This window comes from Danio aesculapii, chromosome 24 (genome assembly GCF_903798145.1).
Source record: "Danio aesculapii chromosome 24, fDanAes4.1, whole genome shotgun sequence".
Taxonomy (NCBI): Eukaryota; Metazoa; Chordata; class Actinopteri; order Cypriniformes; family Danionidae; genus Danio; species Danio aesculapii.
In genome coordinates, this window is record NC_079458.1 from 34,394,776 (window position 1) to 34,414,989 (window position 20,214).

The 20,214-nt window shown below is 37.5% G+C and overlaps 1 protein-coding gene across 8 annotated transcripts in view; it reads right to left on the bottom strand.

The window, feature by feature from the left end:
• kmt2ca (lysine (K)-specific methyltransferase 2Ca) overlaps positions 1-20,214 on the bottom strand; it is a 207,892-nt gene that overhangs the window by 75,474 nt on the left and 112,204 nt on the right. For 7 of the 8 annotated variants that reach the window (XM_056450455.1, XM_056450453.1, XM_056450451.1 and 4 more), the window contains exons 13-15: positions 10,927-11,034; positions 10,016-10,818; positions 2,643-2,762 (exon numbers count right to left, since the gene is read on the bottom strand). In XM_056450455.1, the coding sequence (XP_056306430.1) occupies positions 2,643-2,762; positions 10,016-10,818; positions 10,927-11,034 (1,031 nt within the window). The remainder of the gene's footprint in view (positions 1-2,642; positions 2,763-10,015; positions 10,819-10,926; positions 11,035-20,214) is intronic. The other variant, XM_056450456.1, reaches the window with a different exon arrangement.

A 20,214-nucleotide genomic window follows, 5' to 3' on the forward strand; every position in this document is an offset into this window, starting at 1 on the left:
GTTGCGCTGTGTCTGTTAAATCAGCAGATCGTATTTGCAACACTGGTGTGGAGAGGGTTATTACCTGCTCTTCACACAGAAAGTAGGCCTACTTGAAACTTTAAAATAAAGAGGGTCAATAATATATTGGAGAGATTCTCAACGCACTGATTTCTTCCTTTTGTGCTGCTCTTTTGGAAGATACCGGAGGGCTGTGCGCTGTGTCTCATTGATGCATTAAGCGTGTCATTCATGCACCGTCTATGCAGACGCAACATGCGCCACTCCGAAAAATTATTCTCATAATAAGTTTCTGTTCTCTCATCCTTCCGACTGATTTTATTCCTCCTAGGGGAATACTTTAAATGCTGCGAATAGTTTGTAAAGCCTGGCTCGTTGTGGTCAAAGTAGTTGATTAAATTAATAAAAGTGAAACTGACGGACGCAATATGGATCGTCATTAACAAAAAAATATTTAGCCTCATACAGGCTACTTTGAAATTGTGAATATTTTTACTGTAATTTTATTTATATTAACATTTTATTTAACAGACCTGTTTGTCAGTTTGTGCGCTGAAGCATATACGGACCCTGTTTTGAACTTCACCTCAAATAATCTTGTTTATTTTGTAGATTACTGACCAACAACAAATAAATTCAAATAACCAACAAATTACACTAAACGAAAATCGTTTCAAAAAGATAATTTAAGACAAAATTTCAGACATGCATTCAGTTTCTCCATCTCACTCGCGACGAGTTTAGGCAAGGGAATGTTTATTAAGTAAAACTGGCCTCAGACAGTTTAGTTTAGTCTGCTTCAAACCTGCAGGAAAATATCAGGCTTTGCTAAAAGGCTGGTTATTTTACCAACGATTTGGGTCAATAGTGGTAGCCTATAACAGATTTCAAAGAAAAATCTTAATATTGAAAAAGGAAACATAAGCTGGTCCAGCTGATCAAATCAATGTCATAATAAATGCTCAAATAATGTAGCATATAGTTTATAGCAAGCAGGTTTTTAGTTAGATTGTGCCGTCTGTCATATACAGAAGGTCTATAGGTATTTTTACTAAAGAATATATGTTATTTGAGTTTATCACCAGAACTATAGAAACTGCATCATGTTAAAAAAAAACGGCACAGTATTGTGATCGGATCTGTATCAGTCGATACAGTGTCAAAAATGTCCAAAAAATGGCATTGGTGCCTCCCTAATAAAAACAGATACATTTTCTGTTATTTTAACAGACTTACTTCTCTACTTGTTATTTTTTATACCTTTTATTATTTCAAACTACTAAAATGCCAATAAAAGTCCCTTTGTTCAACTACAGAGTTGAATTTTCATCAAAAGTTGACAGAGCAGAGATTTAGGTTCCATAATGCAATTCACAAACACTTGTGAACCCCAAAATACGGAAACTGCTAACTAACATTTTTCTTACAGTGTATATAGTACATGAGCAGAATATCCAGAGTGGAATATTGAGCTACTTTGAACTCTGATTGCAGGGTGTGAAAGCTAGTCAACGGTGGCTGGAGGGAGAGTGAAACCAGCGCACTGAACATTGCTTTTTTCTGCTCATATTTTTTGCCATTTTTCTCTTTAGGCCAAATTTCGAATATGCAGTTTTGGACTGATAATATTTAGTGGTAACAAATTGGTGCATCCCTAATATTAATGTACAAAATGAACACGAGAGCATGTAATAGAGAACATAATGAAAGAGCAAATGCATTTTTGTCAAATACTCAGTAAGCAATCATGAGGGATGAAAATCTACAATTGTAATCAAATAGGCTCATCTTGATTTCATAAATTGTTTACAAAGCTTTAAGACACTCCTAAACCATCTTAAAACTTTGAATTGCATTGAATTTAACTTGAAAGTATAATCATTTACTTAGAAACAGTTGAAATTGAAATAATTTGGACTTAGAATAATAATAAACAAAGATAAAAAAAAAAAAAAAAACGTATACAGTCCTGGAAGTATCGATAGGTGGAAATAAAATCTATGAGACAGCTAGCAACACACTTGTTGTCAATCAGTGATTGCGGGCATATATAGGGTGTAGGAAATAATCGGTTTTAAAGGGCTTTTTATCATTAGGGAGAAGTTATAGTGTGATAGAGGCATGAAAATAGAACGTGTTTGCTTTGCTTATGCTGGATTTGTGAGCAATATTTGGGTGTTTGGGTTTCACAATATCAGCCAGAGTAACTTGTGCAAACTGTTTGTAATTGGCTGTTTTCCATAGTGTGTTTATCTTTAAAGGCCTATTAACAAATATATCAAGCTTTTCACCGTAGATCACAAAGTGGCTGTAATATTGGTTATAATGGCTGATTCAACTACTAGATGACCCCTGCAGCAATTTTCCATATTCTAATAGAAGCGTGTTTGAATAAACCCCAGCATGACACATCAAATAAAAAAAAAAAAACATGTATATATCAAGATCTGAATTCAGCACTCACACAATAAACAAAGAAAATAAAACAATCAAAGGCATAACCACTTGTGCCCTTTGCTAATAATTCCTAGCTTTGAGCTTACCTTCTAGCCTAAACCAGTGGATCGTTTCTGACCCACACCCACCTTAAAAGCTCAAACCCCTCCAGAGCCAAAAAAAAAAAAACCCTTTCCCTCATTTACCAATCTCATGGTCCAGACGGGCAGCCCGTGCATCGGCCTGGTCTTAGGGCTGTCCCAAGCGTCCGAGCGCTCTGGCGACCAGGAAGGTGAGCTCATTGCGCTACGGTTACTCCATGCACCCTAAGGTAGAGCGGCGGAGAGGAGACGGAGGGAGGAAGGTGATGAGGGGAAGATGAGGGGCGACAAAATGCAGCAACGTAAATGTGATAGTCAGCAATAAGAACACAGCATGTCAAATGTATGCAATACACAAATGCGTCATACCGAGCAAATAAAGTAAGGTATTGCGTTTGGGACAAATTCCTGAAGCATGACAGTGATGCTATGTGAAATGTGTGAAATGAGAAGGTATTTGCTTTGTGTGAGATTTAGTTTTGTAGGTCTGCTAAATCCTTGTAATGAAACGTGATTATGCCTCCATGGAAACAACCTTGTTTATTTGTTTGTTCAAAACAAGCGCGATGGTGTCAGCATGACAACAAGCAGCTCTTTGAGGAAAAACAGAATTTCAAAAAGCGCAAAGCGTCATGGGGAGCATTTAGCCTGTTTAACGAGCTAATGAGGGATAGTGTGTGTAATTACAATGCATAACACAAACCCCCGCAAGGCCTTTTTTGTTTTACAAAATGAAAATTATTTCTGAATTATAAATAATAAATAACAGCTGTGGGTTGGTTACTCTAGTATACGCTGTCATGTATCATTTTGTCCCAAAGCTCTACTATAAGGAATGTCTGAGCTTCAATACAACTTAATCTCAGAACAGCACAATGACATGCTGCCGATTACCACACACAATAATACAGCTTGGATAATAAGTATTGAACGTCATGTTTTTTTTCCTGGGAATAATATTTCTGGAGCTGTTGACATGGAATTGAACCAAATTTTGGTAAAATCTCAAACAAAACAAACGTAAAAACAAAACAAAACAATAAATAAATAAAATTAGTTATGTGTAATAACAATTAAATGACACAAGGAGGAATTACTGAACTACTGAAACGTATTATTGGATTCAAGTCAGGTGATTGGCTGGGTCATTCCACAGCTTGATTTTCTTTCTCTGAAAGCATTTGAGAGTTTCCTTGACTGTGGATCATTGTCTTGCTGAAATGTCCAACCTAGTTTCATCTTCATCATCCTGATAATGTAGATGTTAGACTGAAACAGCGAATATTAATTTACAAAGGCAGAGGGTTGCTGAATAACTACTGAGAGATTTCAGCTGCTGTCTGGGCTTTCACTGCCTTTCTCCACCTCCCTTTTTTCATGTGTTCAACACTTTTTCCATGCATCATTTAATCTTATTATGCATAACTTAATTTGTAAGCAAAATAGATTAGTTTTCTTTGCATATATGGATTTCTTCGGTTCCAGTGAAAATTTCAAGTCAACGGCACATTTAGAAATATGATTTCTGAAAAAAATGGTGACATGTACAATACTTATTTTCTGTAACACAACAAAATCTATATGCCTGTAATGAAATATTTATAAGCGACAAAACTTTAAAAATTGGGTATGTTTCCATTACAGTATGTAGTTTTGCATTATTTTCTGTGGTAAACAACAAATGTTTGATTTTAACTTGCATTGAACCCAGAACATAACACAATAGTACTTAATAAAGCAAATTACTTTTCTTTAAGCACATGACCAAAGAATTATCATCATTAAAAGGGAAAGAAACAGAATAGCTCTCCAAGAAACATGAGTTAAAAGAGTGAGTGAAAGGAGGCAAATGAGAAACAAATTGTATCATGCAAACATGCTTGTGTATAAAGCCATAGCGTAAATAATAAAATATGGTTAAGTGACGACTATGTGGGAAAATTGATTTGGTAACGAACGGTCATGCGATGTCACTTTTCTAGTCCTGAGGTTTTTCAAAAAGAACAAAAATGGATCAAAGTACCATGAAATAAATTAAGAGGTAAACACTTTTCTTAATGGGTTAAAGCCCATGAGACACTTTAACACGATTTATATGGTAATATAAAATCTCTTTCAGTTACCAGACACATACACTCATCGGCCACTTTATTAGATACACCTGTCCAACTTCTAGACATGGTCAAGACGATCTGCTGCAGTTCAAACTGAGCATCAGAATGGGGAAGAAAGGTGATTAAAATGACTTCGAACATGGCTGTTGGTGTAGTATTTCAGAAACTGCTGATCTACTGGGATTTTCACACACAACCATCTCCAGGGTTTACAGAGAATGGTCTGAAAAAGAGAAAATATCCAGTGAGCGCAGTTATGTGGGTGCAAACGCCTTGTTGATGCCAGAGGTCAGAGGAGAATGGCCAGACTTGTTCCAGCGGATAGAAAGACAACAGTAACTCAAACAACCACTTGTAACAACTGAGGTATGCAGAAGAGCATCTCTGAACACACAACACGAAATTGTCTTGATTTCTGCTGTGACATTCGCATGGTAGGGTCAGAATTTGGCGTCAACATCATGAAAGCATGGATCTATACTGCCTTTGTATCAACGGTTCAGGCTGGTGGTAATGGTTTAATGGTGTAGGGGATATTGTTGGCACACTTTGGGCCCATTAGTCCCAACTGAGCATGATGTCAACGCCACAGTCTACCTGAGTATTGTTGCTGACCAAGCCCATCCCTTTATGACCACAGTTTGCCCATCTTCTGATGGCTACTTCCAGCAGGATAACACGCCATGTGAAAGTGCGAATCATCTCAGACTGGTTTCTTGAACATGACAATTCCCTCTACTCAAATGGCCTTCACAGCCACCAGATCTCAATCCAATAGAGCACTTTTGGGATGTGGTGGAACGGCAGATTCGCATCATGGATGTGCAGCCGACAAATCTGCTGCAACTGCGTGATGCTGTCATGTCAATATGGACCAAAATCTCAGGAATAATTCCAGTACCTTGTTGAATCAAAAGATTAAGGCAAATCTGAACGCAAAAGGAGGTCCAACCTGGTACTAGTAAGGTGCACCTAATAAAGTGGCCAGTGAGAGAATCTTCCAAATAAAAACCAACAAACAAAACCTCAACCCTAACAGATCAGAAAATGCTACAAAATTTCAGACAGGAATCCGTGCCTGGAGTCAGCAGGAGTTACCTCAAAAAGCGTTAGAGGTTCATTTCTAAAACAAAAAGAAGTCTTTCTTTCTATTACACAAACACGATAACTTAGGGGCTCCCACACACTCATGAGCGCACTTACACACACCAAACCGGAAATCTCAGCTGGAGCCAATGACAGCTGCCCACCCTTCAAATTACACTCTGCCCAGATGGTGCGTCTTCCACAGAGAGAGAAATGCAACCAGAGCCAGAGAAACATATATACACATACAGTATATGCTCTCCAGTAATTCTATCACAAGCAATTTCAAAAACGCTCTCCAAATACAATGACTAAGTATGTTAAATGCATTAAACCTAGCTATCTTTATAAATAAAAAAGGTAGATACATGTATAACTATTGCCCACTTGAGTACTAATGTTTGCTACTATAACAGTAACCCAAGAATAAGCTTTATCTTGAGTTATTTCTTTAGGTCTGCTTAATACCTGACACTAGGGCTGCACAATATATCATGTCAGCATCGATATCGCAATGTGTGCATTCGCAATAGTCACATCGCAGCATCTGCAATGTGGAGAGGGGATTATTACACTTAATCAGCGATAAAGATTGTACAGTGTTTACATTTTACATTACATATACTTATTCAATAACAGGGGCAGGACAAAATATCGATATGCTGTTTTATTGTGATAATTCCACCTGCTATACATTATCGATGTAGCCAAGTATTGATATTTGTTTATAGTTACAAAAGATCTGATTAATTCATCAGCCTTGCACTGCTACCATTTAGCACTTAGGCAGCAGTACATGAGGTAGCGCTTCTCGTTATGGTGGATCGAACACATATCAAAGTTGCAGTTTTACAAAATATAATTTAAATATAATTTATGTGCTGTTAATAAAAGAAATACATCTTATTACACTTTGATGCATTTTCCCCCTCTTCATTTAGAAATATCTTGACACATTGTGGATGGTTTTCTTGTGATATATCGCTGATATCGTGATCTATCATTATCTGGAGCAAAATATCATGATATCATATCACTGTACCTGAAAATCTAACGACTCCTTTCACTTTTATCTCTGCTCTATCTCATTTTTTAAGCTTGCAGTTTCTTTGATTCACTCCTCTACAAGATTAATTCAATCAAACTTAATGATTTCATTCCAAACAGAGCTATTCGGATCTTGGTTCTTTTTGTGAAGAAGCTTTACTCTGTAAAGAACAAAAAGATAATCAGGTTTTGGTTTGCTGACTGAGTTTACTGATATGTTTTTGGAGAGATGCTTTATGAATAACTAGCAGAGATTTGCAGAATGATGTAAGTTAGAAAAACTGAAAATGTTTAGAACATCTTTATAGCTCTGCAGAAGAGATAAAAACATTCAAAATAAATAAACAAAAATGTACTCATTTTCACACTGTGTTACAACTTTACTTTGGGAAACACACATAAAGGTCTAAATACCTCTATAAAGCAAACAGTTTAAGAATATATATATTTTTTCATTTAATACATTTATTAGCATTATGAATGCATATTCAGAGAATTCAAATACAGTGATTACAAATGTACAAAAACCAATTTTTTAAAAGAAAAAACTAATTTGTTCTCATAGAAACTCAAACATGCTTGCATGATTTGCAAGAAATTACTTTAACAACATTTTGGGGGGTTGGGGTATTAACATCTTAATTTGAGGGCAATCTAACCCAATCTAAAAATATGCACAACAGCTAGGACTGCACAATATATCGTTTCAGCATCGATATCGTAATGTGCACATTGCAGGGATCTGTAATGTTGTCGGGATTACAGTTGAACAGACATTACATTGCTGAAAATTCCAATGTTCTGAAAGGTATAATAAATAATCTGATGGGTGCTTTGATCTGAAACCTTACACATTCTGGAGACACAAAAGACTTAAAAGGTTAACTGTACTCAATTAAACAATATAATGTTATTATTATCAGTATAATACAGTGATTATTTAATTTTTGCTTTTGCTTGACTCCCCAGAAAATCATAAATCATGCAGTGTTTCCTCAAGGATTTTTTCCAGCTGTGGCAGCAGAGCCTGTTGGACCTTTTACACAGATCTACCAACTACCTGTGGCGTTATTTCATTGACAAATATTGTGAGCGCAGTATTAGAAGTCGAGAGCGCATTCATGCAATAAGGGCATACGAATCTCTTTGCTTGCGTGCCAATTTCCTCTGTTCGTGCACAAAACTTCTTGCGCGCCCTCAAATATACGCTGCTCAAGTGTAGATTATGTTGTGCGCTCTCAAGTAAACGCTGCTGAAGTGTGATTTAGTGTATTTATGTAACAAGTATGTCTCCAACATTCATTAGATTTGTTAGGAACATTTATGAATTTCTCCAATAGACCTACAGAGCGGCATTAATGCGTCCTGAAGTAAAGTGAAACGGAAACCGTGTTCATCTTAACTGAAAGCTTCGCCGTGTTTGCTAGCGTCACACATCACGCACCTGTCAGTCAGTCAGTCAGCCACCATATCACCTTAAAGGGTAAACAAATGACGCAGAGCACTATTATGATTACAGAGGTCGTGCTGTTATAGTTCACTTACCTTTTAACACGTTTTGGTGAGATTATATCCCGCTATTAAAAAAACAACAACGACTGAATGCAGTGTTGCCAGATGTAGCTGACTAATTCCAGCCCAAAAACTGTAGAAAAACCGCCGAAAACCAAAAAGTACCGCCCAACAATCAGCTGTAGAACACGCATACTTCCATACTATACAGTACGCTAAAATCAGTATGCGAGCCGAGTAGTATGTCCGAATTCATAAAATTTGAAAATCAGTATGCGAGAAGTACCCGGATGACTTACTACTTCGCGCGAGATTCTGGAGTGCGCATCCCATGCACGCTGCGCTATACCATGATGCCCCGCAAGAGATCTCATGAATGGGAGTGAAGCAACGCAACTGATGCAGGTAGGTCACGTGATCATGACAAAATGGTGGATGTAGTACATCCGAATTCCATTCATAATTTTCACATTCATACTGTATAGAATGTAGTTTTCTAACGGCCGAGTAGTACGTTTAAATTCAAATGCAGTACCTACTGAGTAGTAGGCGGTTTCGGACGCAGCCTACAATAACCTGTTGTGAAGTTGAGGAGCGGACCGCCTATGTCATGTTTTACCCGCAAAAATAAATTCAAAACCGCCCAATTGGGTGGGAAACCGCCCAATCTGGCAACACTGACTGAATGATTGAATAAGAAGTAATGTAGCAGTGGCGGGGTGAATTTTGGTGTGGAGCCCCACCATGGAAGAATGAATGTAGCGGAAACCATGTCATTGTTGCTTTGCATATTTTTGTCTGTTGTATTTAACTATTCTTGTCATTTTTAAAACAATATTTTATGCAGATACGTTCCCCTACATAATCATCTCAATCGATCTAAAATTATGAACTCTTTACAAGCTACTCAAGTTATCTGGTGAAATTGCGTTTATATTTATATTGTGCAGCCCCACACAACAGCCAAGCATTCACACCTGCTGTATTTGCTTAATGTACAGACTATGCATTAGGTCAAGCCTTGCTAACAGCTCTGGTCTTCCAATCAGACCAAAGACGTTTCAAACATTCCCAAAAGTGACCACCAGTGAGACAGAGCAAGACAGTGTCGTTTTGAAGAACGTGTGAATTAATTAAATTAAGTTAATTTAGTTAATTAATTAAACGCTTGACGTTTACTCTATTGGGCACAAAGACACTGCAATGCCAGGTTTAATTTAGATTTATGACAACTTAGAAGGGCCTAAAAAGATGTTTGCGGCATCCTCCCTGCTCCAGAGCTCAAAGGGGAAATGGGTTTGTGCTGTGCTTTCCAGCTCGGTGAGCAGTTATCCGAATTACACACCTCCAAAAAGACTCCTTTATGTTCCACTAGCATAAACCCCTGGCTCTGGAGCCAACTCCCAGCCCCCCTCTCTCCCAGGATACTGTGAGTGATGTATTTGAGAAGGGCAGTGGGGGGAAAACTGGGAAGCAGGGGAGAGAGCTAGAAAAAGAATGAGTGAGCGAGGCAGCGGCTAAGAGAGCACAGTAAGAGCCTTTCCATGTTAATTAATACACGCTACGCTCTGGCACTAATCAATGTGACGAAGGAACATGGAGAGCAAAGGAGTAATTACTCTGTGGCTGAAAATTGGGGATCACAGACAGAATCACAGTCCTAAAGGGACCGAGGCTAAATAAGTAGCCTTCAACAAGCACGAAATGTAAAAGATTTACCTGCTTTACCCTTGGTCTTCCCGGGGAGAACTTCCTCTTGGAGATGGCTGGCTTTCCCATACCTATCTTGGGTGTAAGGGGGAAGAAGGTTGTGTTGGAAACATTGGGGCTGTATCCCGCTGGATTCAGGCCGTGGGTAGGCGTCTGGTTCTGAGATGACTCCCTGGGTGAGGCTTCGGTGGAAAAAGGGGATTGGGTCAACTTGATTGAGCCTTCAGATGAGAGCCCTGGGGAATGTTTCAAGATGAGGCACTTATCCTCAACAGGAGAGCTGAAGCTAGAAAAACTGTGCTCGCTGACAGGTGTAGTGTCCATTTCTATGGTAGGACTTCTCTCTGAGATCAGCGGGACACTTTCAGGCTCAGGTACGACAGAAGTGACCTCGGGATCTGGTGCCTCCTGCTTTTCATGTTCTTGTTTCCGCTCAGGATCCTCCACAGCACTCTGGGCTTCTGTCATCCTTTTATCCTTCATACTGTAGGGGTCCGAGGAATACACATCCATAGGTTCCTCCTCTTGCGCCAGAGTGTGCATGGGGGATGTTTCTTTGGTTGGCAAAGCAGGAAGAGCTTTTGATACGTTCGGTTCGGGTTCCTCCTCTGTAGTTTCAGGTAGTTTATCCTCGCTTTCCTTCCCCATTTCCAAAGCACCGATGAGACCGGTTTCCTGGATGTGGTCTTCAGTAGTGGTAGAGGCCTGGAAGGAGAAGGATGATACACCCACTGCAGTGGAAGAGCACGGAGGAGGATCGGGACCCTCTGTCAGGGTGACGGTAACCTGGATCTCCTGGGCAGGTTCAGTAGCTGCAAAAACAACACAAATCTAAAAACTCTATGGCAAGTAAACAACAATACAGAACATCGTAATTGCTTAATGGACTAAAAGAGTTGAGTTAAGACAGAAAAACTTACAGGAAAGAAAATTGTCTGGCAGTGCAGCAAGTGGACTTGCACTGGGCTCTGGCTCCAACACCACTTCCTCCTCAGCCTCCTGTACTTCCTCTACAGACATAAAGACATCTAGAAAGGAAAGAGAAGCATTAGGTTGTGCAAGAAAACCACCTTGGAATGATTTATTCACTGAATTATTCTGAAAATTGTATGAAAATTTCTATTTTCATACATGCATACAGACATTTAGGAATCCCTGATTGTAAATAGATTGGTTAGCATAATCTTTGATTAATATTTTTTCTTAAAATAAATTAAATAAAAATATATACAGAAACATATTTTCAAGGTCCAAGGAAAACATGACTTTTGATTAAATTCAATTCACGTCTCTTTGCATAGCACTTTCATAATAGTAGTTGTTCCAAAGCAGCTATATTATTACATTACAATCAATATATATATACACACATATATATATATATATATACATATACATATATATATACATATACATATATACATATACACACACACACACACACACATATATATATATATATATAAACCTGGGAAAAATCACTGATTTATGCCAAACTTCTTTCTGTCAGCAGGTGGCGCTATGACTGTGACTTAACATTAGCATGCAGATGTCCTCAGGAGAAGAATCTCATCAAACATGTAAATTTTCAGGCAGATCAGACATTGTGAGTACTTCCTCTTCTATGGCGATACACTGAACGATACACTCAGTCCGCCACAGACACGCCCTTCGACGAAAACTCTAGATCTTCACAATTTAACACTACAAAGGCCTTTGGATTAAACTAATGGAACATGAATTTGATCTGATAAAAATATCGGACTACCTGTTGGGTTCGAGATTTTGCTTTAAGAGACTTTTTTTGTAGGTTTTGGCATGTTTGATGTGTTTGCCAATTTTTGTACATGTGTGTAAAACGTAGCTTGGGGGCCACTCCATCAAATGTGCATAGGTTGTGCTGTCAAGCCATTTTTCCACACCCACTTCTAAAACCTATAACAAACATACATTTTCGGCACTGGTGTGTGTGCGCAAAGTTTTGTGAGTTTGAGCTTGTTTAGATCCTCAAAAATGTGGTCATTCTAGAGAAGAAGAAGAAATAATAATAATAATAATAATAATAATAATAATAATAATAATAATAATAATAATAATAATAATAAAATGGAGCAATTCCAATAGGTAAGGGCTGGGCGATATTTTCCATATTTCGATTAAGTATTTTCCATATTGAATGAAAACTATTTATATTTCGATATCAGTTGCTAATCTTTCCAGATTTTAAAGACTATCCCAACAAAGCCACAAAAAAGAATAAATAACCTATTTTCGGTGGGCAATGCTATTTGGCGGCCAAAAATTCAGTGCATCTCTAATATCAACACACTTGATTGCACATTGTTGCACATTTCTGATGTGTGATTGGTTCTTAGATCAATATAAAGTAAAAAGTCCAGAGCTTATCATTGTTATTGACATACATTTTATTGCGATTGGATATAATATCGTTTATCGGCCCAGCCCTACCAATAGAGCCAATGCACCACCAGTGCCACACTCATCATTGACTCCCAGATGTCTTCATGAATTAAAATAAACCTGAAACTATTTGGATATCATTTACATCTTGAGGTGACTGATATCATTAAGTATGTTCAGCGTTGAGAGCATGAACATGAAAGCTATACATAAAATTACTTGACTCACATCTATGATTAAGATAAGATAGCTGCTTTAAAATAAACCTTTTTAAATCCTAAATCCTCTAAACTAAATGCTTACTTCATCATGTGGTCTCTGACAACATTGCATGATTGCTAAGAATGAATGTACCACAGCAAATAAGAAATTACATCATTTGCTACTGTCCATATCGGTCTCGCATATCAAATTTAACTGTGCTCTCTTTGCCCCCTCCTCCACCATACATTTACACTTCCCTTCACTCTGAACGGGAATACTCTAGCTGCCACTGTGGCCCACTGTGCCAGGCATCACCATGACAACATATTTACGAGCCTTGCTCTTGTTAGACACTGCTGAGATGGTCTCATACAGGGCACACTGAAACCAATAAACAAACACAAGCCATGCTCTCCGCTCTCCATTAATCACTTAAACGCAAGACTTCAGAATAACTGCTAGAACTGAGCCCAAATGCTGTGCCTTGCATATGCTGATAGGATTTGTAGGATTTTAAATTTAGCAAGAAAGTAAACCATCTGTGTGTGTGTGTGTGTGTGTGTGTGTGTGTGTGTGTGTGTGTGTGTGTGTGTGTGTGTGTGTGTGTGTGTACACAAATACATGCATACATATATATATATATTCTGCTCAAAGAAATGATAAGCTGTTACCAATCAGAAACCTTACAACACTAGAGATAGTTCACCCAAAGATGAACATTTACTCACTATTTACTCTCCCTCAAGTGGTTATAAACCTTAATGAGCTCCATTATTATGCTGAACATAAAGGAGATATTTTGAAGAAAGCTGAAAACCTGTAACCACTGACATTCAAAGTAAAAAACAAATATGAAACAAACTATTTCCAGCTTTTTTTCCAAAATATCTTATGCATTCAATAGAAGAAAGAAATGCAAACAGGTATTAAACAAGTAAAGGGTGAGAAAGGATGTTTATTTTTGGTTGAAATATCACTTTTAGGTGTGTAAACAGTAAGGTTATACACTCAGCGGCCATTTTATAAGGTACACCTGTCCAACTGCTCTTTAACACAAATTTCTAATCAGCCAATCACATGGCGGCAACTCAATTCATTTAGGCATGTGACCATGGTCAAGATCTGCAGCAGTTCAAACCGAGCATCAGAATGGGGAAGAAATGTGATTTAAGTGACTTTGAGTGTGGCATGGTTGTTGGTGCCAGACGGGTTGATCTGAGTATACTGAGCAGATAAGCTTCTCTGAACGCACAACACATCCAACCTTGAGGCAGCAGCAAAAGACCATGCTGGGTGACACTCCTGTCAGTTAAGAACAGGAAACTGAGGCTACAATTCACACAGGCTCACCAAAATTGCACAATAGAAGATTGGAAAAATGTTGCGTGGTCTGATGAGTCTCGATTTCTGCCGTGACATTCAAATGGTAGGGTCAGAATTTGGCGTCAACAACATGAAAGCATGGATCCATCCTGCTTTGTATCAACGGTTCAGGCTGGTGGTAATGGTTTAATGGTGTGGGGGATATTTTCTTGGCACACTTTGGGCCCATTAGTACCAATTGAGCATCGTGTCAATGCCACAGCCTACCTGAGTATTGTTGCTGACCATGTCCATCCCTACTTCCAGCAGGATAACACGCTATGTCATAAAGCGCGAATCATCTCAGACTCGTTTCTTGAACAAGACAATGAGTTCACTGTACTCAAATGGCCTCCACAGTCACCAGACCTCAATCCAATAGAGCACCTTTGGGATGTGTTGTAACTGGAGATTCGCATCATAATAAAGTGGCCGGTAAGTGTATATTTGTAATATATATATGCTCATGACTATTTTGTCACAGACATGACTTTAACTTTTTCTGAATGAGCCATCTATTTTATAAAGTTTAACTTCAACACATGATCAAGGGGTTTAGCTTAAATTTAATGATATAATATTTTATTATCTAATCACATCAAATGAATTTATTCCAAAAAAGCTAAATAAATCCTATTTTGCATGATATGTATAATACCAAAACATCTAACCAGGGGTGGTACAAACAGTGTGAAGCCATCAAAAAATTTAAGAATCAAGCGCGTCCTTCATTTAGGAAGCTAAAGAGAAGAAGTTGTTGCGGTGTCCTGATAACGTCTTACCATGTACAAGCTGCACAGGGATGATGAAAGCTTCACTGGTTTAGAGCTGCTAGCTATTTTTGACCCAGGCGGACAAGTCACGGTCTAGAGAATATCATACCCTCCCTCAGACAAAGAACTCTACAACAAACCTAAAATAAGACGTTTTCATCTAAACACACCCAGGTGCGTACATTTCATAACTTTTTTGGGGGGGTAAGAGCAATTTTTGAGGAGGTCACAAATGTTGCAAGCTGAAATTGTACTTTTAGGACTTCATTTACATAGCGGAAAGTTCAAACTGTGATTGTACCATAACAGCGATTGTGTTTATTGTAGACATTACGATCTGTCAAGCATATATTTTCATAGTTAACTCATTGGAAAATGTAGTCATCATCTCTACGTAAAAATAATCAACTCATTCGACGTTATAGTTCGCATGAAATCAAAATTTACTGTTTTTTGAAGGTCTTTGCACACTGAAGTCCAAAATTTTCATTATTTCAGCTTTCACATATGAACATTTTGTCACATACACAAAACTTGCACACTGATGCATATTAATGAATCCATTCCAAAAAAAAAAACCCGCAAAATATTTTGGAGACAAATTTGAATCAGTCATGCTTTGTTCTCAACTCTCTTCTCCAAAGTAGAAAAAGGAAGAGGAATAGGCTACAAACTGTGTTTATCCAATACTGCATAGAGAGAAAGGAGAGTTCTCCTGCTTATCAAAGATCAGTGCTGGATTATCCCAAAAAGCAAAGTTTATTTCAGGAAAACTGTTTAATTTTCATACATTGCTTGTGATACTTCATACATTTAGATTAGATTAGATTAGATTAGATTCAACTTTATTGTCATTACACATGTACAAGTACAAGGCAATGAAATGCAGTTTCGGTCTAACCAGCAGTGCAATAGCAGCAAGTGCAAGATATAGGTATAAGTTATAAAGTCCAGTTATAGAAAAACTATGGTGATATTTACAGATGGATGTACTATGAGATGTACTATTTACGTTTACTTGTGTAAATAAATCCTGAACAGAGACTTTTTTTCTGATGGATGAAAGTTTCGTAGGCAGTGTGTCAATACAATTGATTCAAATCAATTCAATTTGACAACATGAGGTCGAATTACTTTTTTTAACATGCAAAAATTAAGGCTGGAAATTTTGGGATTCAATGCGCAATAACCTTTAAACTCAATAATTAATCCATGCAAGTTAATCCACTGAAAACAATTGTTTGTTTTGATAATCTTCAATCAAAATCTGACCATTTGCTTCTGCGTTTGGAGGGGCGGTCCTTCTGTTGACGTCAGCCTGAGGGCTTTTATAGCAACTGCACTATTTTGCTATTAGGAAATGATGCACCCTGCCGCCTGCTCAATATTTCAATATTCAAGTACGTACATCAACATACTGAGATAAGTCTCAGCAACTTCCCGTTTACATGGACTAAATAAAATAAAATAGCTTGGCCAGCAACCTACCTTATTGGAGTTCTACAATTATTGACATAGTTCTGTCTTACTAGACTTGCAGGCATTTGGACCAAAGCAGTGTGAGGCAAGGGAGAGGAGATTTAAAATGTTTTTAGACTTAAAACGCTTTTGAGTGGGTGTTGTTTTTCTACTTAAACACTTAAAATACAAAACATGATATTTTTAACTGTATTTTTTTAGAGAGGCAACTCTCAGATGAACACACCTACATGCATATCACCACGTCTCATGATGATACAATTTAGTTATTATAACTTAATATTTATTAAATCAGAGTTGGATATAATAATATTAACTGTACATATTATAGGTAATATATTGAGCTAGATCAGTCGTTCCCAACCCTGTTCCTGAAGGCACACCAACAGTCCACATTTTCAATCTCTCCCTAATCAAACACACCTGAATCATCTTATCATAACATCAGAAGAGACTCCAAAACCTGAAGTTAATGGGTCAGATAACGGAGACATCCAAAATATGTACTGTTGGTGTGCCTCCAGGAACAGGGTTGGGAAACACTGAGCTAGATAACAAAAATCTGGAAGTCCACATGAAATAAGAAAAATAGATATGTATTTACTGGTTTAGCACACATTGCTAATCTTGAGGTGAACAATTAATTCATGCAAGTTAATTTAAAGAACAAATAATCTAGTCTTTGTTAAATTTAATAATAAAAAAAAGCTGTTTTTACTCTGCAACGGCATTTCTTCTCTGTTGATGTCAGTTTGATGGCTTGGGTATATTTTTTTTTACCAATGTCCTCCTTCCTTGCAAGGAGAGGAGATGACACCAGGAGCACTATAATAAAATCCCAACCCATACAAGATATTCCAATTTAATAGGAAATCTTTGGAGTACAATTGAGAGGGTATTGGTACCTACTCTGACAGGAGACCACAATGCAACCAAAGTATACATGATATACAAATCACATTAAATGTTGGAATTTGTCCTGCATTTTAAAATGCATAATTAAAAGCATATGCACTTAATATTCTGTCATACACTAAAATAAATGATGTAAGTGACCGTAATAGATGCAGTATAATCACAAGAAGAGTAACAACATGCTATTAATATCATTTAGAATGCTGTTTTTCAACTGTTGGGTCGAGACACAGAGGATCTTGAGTGGGTCGTGGAGTGTTTTTGTGATGCAAGACTTTAATTTTGAAAGAGGTGTGTGAAATCTGTTGATGCTTCTGTCAGATGCGGTTTGTGTGCGCGAGAAAAACACATTTTCTTTCACGGGCCATTTCAGATGGGATGCAGCAGACAGTTCATTTGCAGGATGCAAGGGTCTAGTTCAAGAAATGTGGAAAGCAGCAAGCCACGAATGGTATCACTGGGGGTGGGGGCACGATGTGTATCCAGTGCTCCAGCACAGAAAGAGGGCAGCAACGTTAGGTTTATGTACATGATATATGTGACCGTGGGATAATGTGCCTGTGGCCAAACCAGTAAAGAACCAGTGTCGAAAAAAAAGGTTACCCACAGCATCATAAACCACATTACTGTGAAAAGCTCATAGTCAATAAACCACTAGATGTTTACTACAATATTTGCAAAAAAAAAAAAAAGCTATTAATTAAAAAGATAGATCGATAGATCGATCGATCGATAGATCGATAGATAGATAGATAGATAGATAGATAGATAGATAGAAAGAATCCAGCGCAGCACCAGCTTTTGCTGATGTCTGTCTGTATGACACAAGTGAGTATTTGAAGCTGTTTCCACATTATAATTATAAGATTTAAGATTGTGAAGGGCCATCTCTTGCATACAGTGGTCAGCATATATAAGTACACCCCTCACAAATCTATCTTTTAAGTTCATCTTTTTAATAGGAAGCTATACATTATTATATTTGTGCATTTACATTAGATTAGTCAGTACTGAAGCCAAATCTGGAGCATATCTAACAAAATATAACTTACGATAACAGTCCAAAAACTAGTACACCCCAATTTATATGTTATAGAAAAATATTAAATGCATTTTTTTTTAAATTGAGGGAAAAAAAGAGAAGCAAAAATTGGAAAAATTTTGTTGAAATTTTGTAGGCTGTAATTTTTTTTGCAATATTTTGCTTGAATTTAATTGTATTATCTTTCAATTTTTAAATATGTTTGGTGACTAAAATATTAACCAGACCCTCAAGTTTTTCACAATTTTTTTGTGATTTTTGCAATAAAACTGATTTTATGGTGGTAATTCCCAGAATTTTGTGCACAATTTTGCGATTCAAAAAAATTATAATTAAATTTTGCAATCTGACACAATGACACAAATCAAAAAAACAAAGCTTCTTTATTTTGGTCTTGTCAAGACAAGATCTAAAACGGTAGAGAAAGAAAAGAGTTAAACGAAAACATTTATCGATTTTACGCAGATCATAATATCGGCTACAGATGTAAAGAAAAAATAATGTCCTTTAATTTGGTCTAATCCAACGGCTGTCATCCTTGAACCAATCTCCATCACTGTAAGCTGCTTGCTTTTCTGTTTGTTTCACTGCTCCATTTGTTAGATGTTTGCTCCAACTTTCTTTTGCAGTCTGAAGCACGTAAAACGCATAAAACGCCCAATTTGTGCCACAGGATGTCTAATCGCATCTTTGCATGGACTTCACATGTAAATCACTAGCATTTTATCCGCGTCTGCTTACTGCACAGGCAGCCAAACAACCCCCCCACTTCCGTGTAATGTAATGATTGTGAGGGTGCTGGTGAGATGTCATTTTTCGAGAGACACTCAAATCACGTGTGCTGTGTATGTGACATATCTATTTGTCACATAAAATATTAAATTGCAAACTGAAATAAATATAATTTGATTATATGGATTGGAATAGGATGTTTTATGAGATTATTAACATTTTTTAGATTATGTTGCATTTAATTAAGAATTTTGCAGGATTGTAAAAATTTTTGACTTTTTGTTGATTTTGTGTTGATTCAGCAATCGTGGAAAAATAGTAGGTCTGATTATTTTAATAAATATACCCGTTTATTAAATCTGTTTTGTTCAAATGTAACAAAATACATTGCCTATATTCACTGAGAAATGAATAAAAATATAAATTTTCAAAACAGGGTGTACTCAATTATGCTGAGCTCTGTACATAAAAATCGCTGTGTATAATTTATATTGGCTTGACATTGTAGCAGCCATTATGTAAAATGTATTCAAACATACATCAGACACAACAGAAACATAGCTAAACAAAACAAAACTACATTCTACAAAGTGAAAGTCTCATCTAATGTCACCTAAAGTGCCTTGCTCAAGGGAATCCTGAAGTATACAACCATGGTATTGAGGTGGATATTTATTCAGTCTCCCCAACAATCCCTGCTGGTGCCGGGACTCAAACCTGCAATATTTGGATCTCAAGTCCAACTCTCTAACCATTAGGCCATGGCTACCTTCTCCCATAATAACATAAGTGTAGAGACATTTGGGAACGAGCAGTTGTCTTTTTTAAACACTATCACGTATGCCTGAATTTTTTTTTTTATGGTCACAGACTGTAATTTTTAATTAGCAATGCGAATGAAATGGTCGCACTGTAGAGTCCTGGCTTACAGATTTGCAGTGAACCACTGAGGGAAGAGAGAGGTTCAAGAGCAGCCCAGCATGTAGTAAACAGGCCTTGGGGTACCTCAGTGGACATGTAGAGCTCAAACAAGAGGAAAGGCTGTTGAGGTCACGAGGCAATGATGCACAATGACTGCAGTCTGGCTGAACAGGCAAGGGAGAAGCGCTTTTAACAGGATACAAACACATTCCTTCTCCAGAGAGAAGCAAAGTCCCGCTGACTGATTCTGCACACTGATGCTGCCTTTCAAACATTGTACTATTGCTGATCAGGAGCGCCTCCGGGCCTGCAAACTCCCTCAAGTCCTCACACCGACTTCACTCGTCGATACTCACCTG